Genomic DNA, 8,169 nt, shown 5'->3' on the forward strand with positions numbered 1-8,169 from the left:
AATGAAACCCACAAGGCAAACGTGTTGGCAACATGGGGAGATTTTTCTCCCTAAGTTTTACAGATCTGTAATAACTAGCAGCCCAATGAGCCAAGATCATACAAATGAATTTGTGTGTGTGTGTGGGGTAGATACCTGCTTTATAGAAAGCCAATCCTAAAATGATTTTTTTCAGCCATCAAGTTTACTAACCCATCAGTACTGGCAAAGTTGGGGAAAACCAGGATCCCTTTTTAAAATATATATTTGAATTCAGAGAGATAGAAACACAAATGAGAATCGATTGGCTGCTTCCTGCATGTCCCCTACTGGGGCCCATCAACCCTGCCCTCACCAGAATTGAACAGCTCAACCACTGAGCAACACCAGCCTGGCCAAGATCCCTTAATGCTGTTGGATATAGATGCATCTATGGAGGGTGTTCTGGCAGTGCCCAAATCAAGTACCTGGCCCAGCAACTTGAGTTATCCACGTGCTGCAGACACACACAGGTGGAGGAATATTCATTGGCCATCTGCCCTTTTCTGGATTCCCACTAACTTATAGCTCTGTTGGGGGCAGTGAGATGAGGTTCCAGCCCCGACTGTCTGGTGCGGGTTGAAAGCGAAGTCATCTGAACAGGTACATGGCTCAGAAACATCACTGAGGCGGACCCAGTGATAATCTGTGAGCAGCCCCGGTAGAGGGCCCAACATTGACTCAGCAGGCAAAGCAGCTCTGAGGGCCTCAGAAACCTGGGACCCCACTCAGACCCGTCTTGCCTGAGAACGGGGGCTATGCACACACTGTGCCAGGGATCTGGCCTCTCCACAGGTGGGTTGAAGTGACCTGGTTTTCTCGCACACTACCCCTCCTCCTGTGGGATAGTAGCTGTGTTCCCTGCCCAGGACTGGCATTCTGCCTTTTTGTGCTTGGGCTCCCTCCTGACCCATGATGGGTCCTGCCCAGCCTGTGCCTCTGGTGCTTGCACCCTGAGCATTGCTGACTGAGTAAATGTGGTAGGTGGCCTGGACACCAGTGCTCAGAGGGACCAAGGTGACACATTAAGGACAGGCGCTCCCAAGGCCTGTGTCTCAAACCCCTTGAGGGCTCAGCCAGGGTGGGATTAGCTTTGTGCCTGCATTTTTCCCAGGCTTTAAGTGGTTTCCTGGAGACAAATGCTCTCAAACACCCTGGAAGGATCTTGGAACCAAGAACCAGGTTCTGGGCCAGAAAGGGAGGTCTCAGGTAGAACCAGCCTAACTATCCTGATTCCCCCCAGAGTCTAGCTGCCACATCTCACTACCAGAATGGGGGGAAATGGAGGCCTGTGGCACAGATTTGGGGGCCAAGCCTGTGCTCTACAATGCACCTCAAAGCTCACAGCCGAGGGCTACCGATAGGGCTGAAAACTCGGCCCTCACACTAGGACCCCACCCATGAGAGCTCCTCGCTGGACAAAGGCTCAAGGAACTGAGTGGGCAGGAGAGATTGGGGGTGAGACCCTCGCTATTCCTGGGACTCCCACCACCCCACCTGAGGGTCCTGCTGTCTGGGGCCCACTTGAGCAAGAATAGCCCTCTCAGAGCAGAGAACTCGGCTAGCTTGGCTGTGCCCTTTTGAGTTTTGCAGGGTGTGCAAAAAAAAAAACAAGTGTGTGTGAGCACCCCGATTTTCCCAAAGAGTTTATTTGGGCAGACCAAGGGACGGCGAGACCCTGCATCTAAAAGAAGGTGTTGGGCCTCTTGGTGGTGAAGCGTGGCTTGTGCTGGCGACGAAGGACCCGGTGCGGCAATGGGAACTTGATCTTGGAGTCCTATGACAAAGAGAGGCAGGTGAGGGGGGTGGAGGTGGAAGCCTCTTAACCTTGTCCTTTGAAAGGTCTACAGAAGTGTAGACATGCCCCACTGGGCTCCTGCGTCAGACCCAAGGCTAGGGGGAGCCCCCCTCAGTCCAGCAGGGGCCCAGTGCACTCACGTGGAACTGCTTGACTGCTGGTCGGCGGCACTTGCTGGCTGCAATCTCCTCCACCTTCATGATCTGGATTGAGTGGGCGCGGGCACGGTGCCGGGCCCCCATATCTCGGTCTGCAGGGTGAACAGGCACTAAGGTCTCTGGGTGTTTCTCAAAACTCCCAGTAGGTGCTTGCCTAGGAGACCCAACTCTGACCACCAGGAGTGTAGAACCTTCCAATTCACTTTGAGGGGCACAGTCACAGCCCCCAAAGGCGACAAGATCCACTTGCTGTTAGCACCTGTTTCAACTGCTGCTACAACAAACAGCAGTTCTTGGGTTTAGGTGCTTGGGTTTCAGCCGATAGGTGCCCACCCTGGGAGCACCTTGGGCCACTACTGGACAGGGGCTGGACGCGGTTATGGGTGGGAGCTGCGTCTATACCAGAGACTGGCCCCAGAAGTCCACTTGCTGCCAGGTTCCAGGAAAATGTGTTCCTGGGATATCCTCCCCATTTCTACCCGCTAAACAAACACCCATCACCACCCTGGGACTCCCCACACCCCCAGAAGGCTCTTGTATTTGTCCTGTCTCAGTCGGGGGTGGGGGGGTGGGGGGGGAGAAAGGAGGTATCAGACTGAGCTGCAGATGTCAAGGATGACTCTAAAAGGAAGGACGTGGCTGTGGCACAAGACAGCTTACAGCACTGGGTGACGGCGCCTGCGGTGGTCAGGTCCCGGTACTCCCGGTACATGTTGTGGGTGCCACTGCGGGAGTCGTAGCGCAGCCAGATGCCAAAGTTCTTTACCCGAAGGGGGGACTTTTCAAACACCTGCCAAAAAGGAGACTGGCTGAGGGGAGAGTAGTAAATGGGCCTCCACCCCAGCCCCTACCCTCACCGAGCCAATATTCTTCTACCCTCGCTGTCCCAAGGATTGCCCTGAACCTTCAGACATCTGAGGGCAATCTGCTGTTCACAGACATCCCCACGGCAAAAGTGGGGGGTGCAGAGTAGTCCAGGCCACTTTCCTCACGGGGACCAGCATAGGTCCTAACTCCTCCTAAACGCAACTCTCCAGGAAACAGCTGGGCTGAAGACCAGCTGCCACCCAGTGTAGCCACATGATGAAGAGTCCAGTGCCCATCATGGCAATGACACCTTTTCCCCTTCACAGATGAGGTCCAGGGAAGGTGGAGACCTCAGCTGAGATATCCCAGCACACACCATCCCCAGGCCTTGGGCTTTCTCCTTAAGAGAAGAGCACTGATTCACCCCTGCCATTCTGATCTAGGGCCTGAACTACACCTGTGAACAGGACCAGGGGCTCTGAAGCCCATAACCCTGTGAGGCCAGGGCTGCCTCATGGGAGGTGTAAACCCACTCCAGACCCCACTGTGTCCTGGACACTCCATACCTGCCCACAGTAGACGATTTCCCCCGAAGACTTCTTCATCTTCTTTAGTTGAGACACAAAGTACCAGAAGCGGGACTTGGCAACAACATGGTTAGGTGCAAATATGCGCATACGGTAGAGGGGTGGTGTGTGGCACTTGGGGGTGGGCAGGCAGCGCCCCACCACTTTGTACTCTCGAAGCTGAAACAGAATCAGGGGTGAGGTAGGACCAGCAACCAGGCAACTGTGGAGATGCCTCGCTCTTTCCCAAGACTTGTGATGTCCCAGCCCTGGGCTTCCACGTGGAATCCAGGTGATTGTGGGTCACACCACCGTCCAGCCTTCCCCATAAAAGTAAGGGCAGGGTGCCCTTTGCCTTGGCGCTGGAAAGCTGGGCAGGACTATCAACCTCACTGTCTCTCCCTTTCTCTTTATACTTGTGGCAAAATGGAGGCCTAGACTTACAGCCTCAGGCTCAGAATAATCCGGCAACCTTCTTCCTCCACAGCATCTCTGCAGCCCACAAAACATCTTGCCAAAGTTCTCTTTCACTCGGGCTCAGAGACACTAACCAGCCTGGGATCTCACAGCCCACTCCAGGTAGTACCAAAACAAGAACCCGGTTCCCTCTCCAGCCCTGGGTTCCCTGCACTGCTGCCAGCAACTTGTAGCTGCCTGAATTTCCCCAGATGCCCAAGGAGATTTGGAAGCTCCGTCTACATGAATGCTTAAGGTGAGATGTCTGCCAAATCGAAGCCTGCGATAAAGTAGAGGAGCCACCTACCTAAATGACTCGCCATCATTTTATTAAGATCAGTAAGAAGATAGCCCCAAATACTGCAAGCTCGGCTCCTACTTCCATCTCTGAATCTGCCACATTAACACGTTAAGTGCCCAGCCAGTTTTGCCTTCCGGACGGAGAGTAAGTGTCAGTCACCGGTGACTGACAGGGCGCTTAACGTGTTAACCTCGCGAATTACCCGTTCTTAAAGGGACCGACGCAATCCTTTTCCCAGCGTGCAAACTGAGGCTGGAGAGTTGTACATGACACCCCCACCCCCCGCCCTGTATTTCCCCAGGACCCACTCTCCCATCTCTGCATCATAGCGCCCTCTCATTTTGCCCAGCACTTGCCACAGCGATAAGGCTCGCAATCTCTTCGTCCATTCGGGTTTATAACTTTCTTCTACTTCTCACAGCCATACTGGGAAATATGGGAACACTATTGCCTCCCCGAGAACCTGGCTCACTATCCGAGATTCGGAGACTCAACGAGGTCTGGCAGCACGAGCCTCCACAATGTGCAACGTGTCCTCCCCCCTGGAAAAAAAATCGGCCCCCGACCCCGCGATCCCCGAACGGGCCCGGATCAAGAACCGGCTTCTCCACGCGGCGCCCAGAGCGGCCGCCATGTTGACTGCACCTCAGGGCAGCCGCACGCGACCGCACGGGTCCCATCCGGGAGCGCGCTCTACCGACTCGGCCCACAACCCCTCCTGGGTCCCCCATTCGATTCACGACGCGCTCTCCGGCCCCCTCCCTTGTCGCGGCCGCCTTACCGTTCCCGAGGCCTTCATGGCGTTCTCCCCGCGCTCGCCACCACCCACAAAAGGAAGTGTCTACTCTCGCACAGCCGCTCACCACGACTTCGTTACAGGAAGTCCCGCCCTCTTGAAGCCGCGGGTCCATTGGCTTCTTGGCCCCGCGCTCAACCAGATCTGTTTCTTCATTGGTTCTAGATACACCAATCTCTTTACAGCCCCGTCTTCCTTAGCGACTAGACTACAACTCCCAAGAGGCAATGCGGATAGCCCCTCTTGTTCCCCCGCGGCCATAAGGTTGCATAGGCGTGCGCAGCATGCCGGCAGTGGTAGGCACCCGGAGAGAAGTCTGTGGCGAGTTACAGCGTTTTCATTTCCTCTCCCTCCCTGCGACCGCAGCTTAAGTATTAATAGAACCAGATCTAGAGTGGGCGTGATTTTATGTTACGGCTAGAGGCCCGGTGCACGAAATTCGTGCACGGAGGAGGGTTGTCCCTCAGCCCAGCCTGTACCCTCTCCAATCAGGCACCCCTCAAGGGATGTCCGACTGCCCCTTTAGGCCCGATCCCACCGGACATCCCTCTCACAATCCAGGACTGCTGGCTCCCAACTGCTTGCCTGCCTGCCTTCCTGATTGCCCCTAACCGCTTCTGCCTGCCAGCCTGATCACCCCCTAACCACTCTGCTGCCAGCCTGTTTGCCCCCAACTTCCCTCCTCTGCCGGCCTGGTCACCCCTAACTGCCCTCTCCTGCAGGGTTGATCACCTCCAACTGCCCTCCCTTGCAGGCCGGGTGCCTCCCAACTGCCCTCTCCTGCTGGCCATCTTGTGGTGGCCATCTTGTGTCCACATGGGGGCAGGATCTTTGACCACATGGGGGCAGCTATATTGTGTGTTGCAGTGATGGTCAATCTGCATATTACTCTTTTATTAGATAGGATAGAGGCCTGGTACAGGGGTGGGGGCCAGCTGGTTTGCCCTGAAGGGCGTCCCAGATCAGGGTGGGGGTTCCCTTGGGGCGTGGGGCGGCCTGAGCCAGGGGCCTGTGGTGGTTTGCAGGCCGGCCACGCCCCCTGACAACCCAAGTGGAGGCCCTGGTATCTGGAATTTATTTTCCTTCTACAATTGAAACTTTGTAGCCTGGAGCAGAGTCAAGCCTGGGGCTCCCTCAGAGGCCAGCAGCCATTTGTGTTGGGGTTATAATTGAAACTTTGTTGCCTTAAGCGGGTGGGCCTGGCCAGGGTGTGCAGAAAGCTTTGCTTCTCCTGTTGCTGGCGGCAACCCTGGCCTGCTCTCTCAAGCTCAATTCTGCCGCCATTTGTTTGAATTTGTTTACCTTCTATAATTGAAACTTTGTAGCTTGAGTGGAGGTTTAGGCCTGGCTAGGGCAGGTGGAAAGCTTGGCTTCCTCTGTTACCTAGGAAACCTTGCTCTCTGTGGCTGTAGCCATCTTGGTTTGGGTTAATTTGCATACTAGCTCTGATTGGATGGTGGGTGTGGCTTGTGGGTGTGTCGGAGGTATGGTCAATTTGCATATTTGTCTATCATTAGATAGGATGGTGGCGCCTTTTCAGGAGGTGTGTTACGGAGGTCTCAAGCCACACATCTGAGAATTCTTATCTGTAAAATGGGAATAATATCACTGTTTTTCTCCTAGAAATGTGACAATAATTAGATGGGATAACCCATGTAAAACGCCAACAGAGCATTTAACAAGTGGTAATGTTCATTAAGCGCTAAAATGCTAGTTGTTACTATTATTATGGGGATCTGTTTGTGTTTCGTAGTAGCAGAAATTCAAACCCTGACTCCTTGCCTCCACTACAGATCCTGGGGCATCGTGGGGGGAGGGGGGAGGGAGTGGGGGCGCTAGAACTGACCTAGGTGCAGCCCCCACCTTTGAGAGGCTCTGGCAAAAAGAGGCTCTCCTGGAGGAGACTGGAAGATGGAAAAGGAAAGAACCACAAACACCTCACGATTTCAGGCTGTGAAGAAAAACAGAGGAAAGAGGATAAGTTGGAGGGTTTATTGGTGCGGAGGTGGGGGAGGGGGGCAGTGTGTGTGTGTGTGTGTGGGGGGGGAGGCGGCTCTTGGAGAATGTGACAACTGAGCCCAGTTAGCATTTTTCTTTTTCTTTTCCTAATTAAGTAATTAATAGCTTCATTGACACATAGTTCACATACCATACAATTCACTGGCTTTTACTACCATTTATTCCCAGACACATTCATATACTTAGTGCCCCGGCCAGCGGGGTCTTCTAACGGGGGTACCGAGGCGGCGCACCTAAGAGAATGAGAGACAGACAGGGGACGCAGAAGAATGGAGGCAAGACAAAAGGGTTTCTGATCAAGCCTCGAAATTTTATTCTTACAGTGTTCCTTATATGTGGTTTCTAGAAGGGGAGATGCCTAGGAGGGGTGGGGGCTGGGACTTAGATAATCGGCTAAAGTCGTAAAGGGTGCTGAGGGCGGCTACAGAAGGAATGCTTTGTCCTCAGGCAAGAGGAAGTGGGCCTAGTTTCCGTGAGTTTCTGTTTCAGTAACTTACTGAAGTAAGGTCAGAGTTAATCCTTTGACCAACTCTTGGCTCCTGACAACTTAGTACATGCACAGTTGTGCAGCCATCACAGTAAAATTTAGAACATTTCCAGCATCCACAAAAGAAGCCCCTCACAGTCAGCACTCCCTCCATCTCCCCTTCCCCTAGCCCTAGACAACTAGGAATCTGTCTTCTGCCTCTATGACTTGCCTATTCCAGGTATCTTACATTATTGTAACCAGACAAAAGTAGGTCTTTTGTGATTGGTTTCTTTCACTTAACGTCTTTAAGGTTCATTCCCAGTGGAGCATGGCTTAGTACTTCATTTCTAATTACTGCTGAATAATATTTTATTGTATAAATACTAGTGGCCTGGTGCATGAAATTTATGCACATTAAAAGGGGATTAATTAGAGGAAATAATTTAATATTGCTATTTGCCATTTATCTATAATAGAAGTGTCAGAGATGAAAGAAAATTAGTAAAATGTATATGAAAACCTTCCTCCTGTCAGAGTCTGGGGTACACCACGGGACCCAGAGTCAAGTCCCCGCCCACCCACATGTGCCTCAAAATCTCGTGAGACCCAGACCCGGCCGCCCCCCCCCTTGTCAAGCCCTACTGGGCAGGGGGCACAGCCTCAGGTCCCCCATCAAGCCCCACTGGGTGGGGGTGTGTGGCCTGAGTTCCCCGACCCAGCACTGGGGGTGCACCTTGAGGTCCGCTGTCAAGCCCCACTGGGTGGGGAGCATGGCCTGAGG

At 53.5% G+C, this 8,169-nt stretch overlaps 1 protein-coding gene and 1 non-coding gene across 2 annotated transcripts; both read right to left on the minus strand.

The window, feature by feature from the left end:
- Positions 1–1,637: 1,637 nt before the first annotated feature.
- On the minus strand, positions 1,638–4,981 carry RPL18A (ribosomal protein L18a). Its single transcript, XM_008156414.3, has 5 exons — positions 4,886–4,981; positions 3,348–3,527; positions 2,635–2,764; positions 1,957–2,066; positions 1,638–1,795 (listed from the first exon to the last, which is right to left on the minus strand). The coding sequence occupies exons 1-5, from the start codon at positions 4,901–4,903 to the stop codon at positions 1,703–1,705; spliced, it is 531 nt and encodes a 176-aa protein (XP_008154636.1). The 5' UTR covers positions 4,904–4,981; the 3' UTR covers positions 1,638–1,702.
- Positions 2,155–2,284, minus strand: LOC114228028 (small nucleolar RNA SNORA68). The gene has a single exon (XR_003614114.1). It is a non-coding gene; the product is annotated as a small nucleolar RNA SNORA68 (small nucleolar RNA).
- Positions 4,982–8,169: the final 3,188 nt, after the last annotated feature.

This window comes from Eptesicus fuscus, chromosome 6 (assembly GCF_027574615.1).
Source record: "Eptesicus fuscus isolate TK198812 chromosome 6, DD_ASM_mEF_20220401, whole genome shotgun sequence".
Classification (NCBI taxonomy): Eukaryota; Metazoa; Chordata; class Mammalia; order Chiroptera; family Vespertilionidae; genus Eptesicus; species Eptesicus fuscus.

Coding starts and splice junctions, on each gene's coding strand:
- RPL18A (XM_008156414.3), bottom strand. Junction 2,067..2,634: donor AGGCGCCGTCACCCAGTGCT/GTAAGCTGTCTT, acceptor TTCACCCTGCAG/ACCGAGATATGGGGGCCCGG. Junction 1,796..1,956: donor CAGCAGTCAAGCAGTTCCAC/GTGAGTGCACTG, acceptor TCTTTGTCATAG/GACTCCAAGATCAAGTTCCC.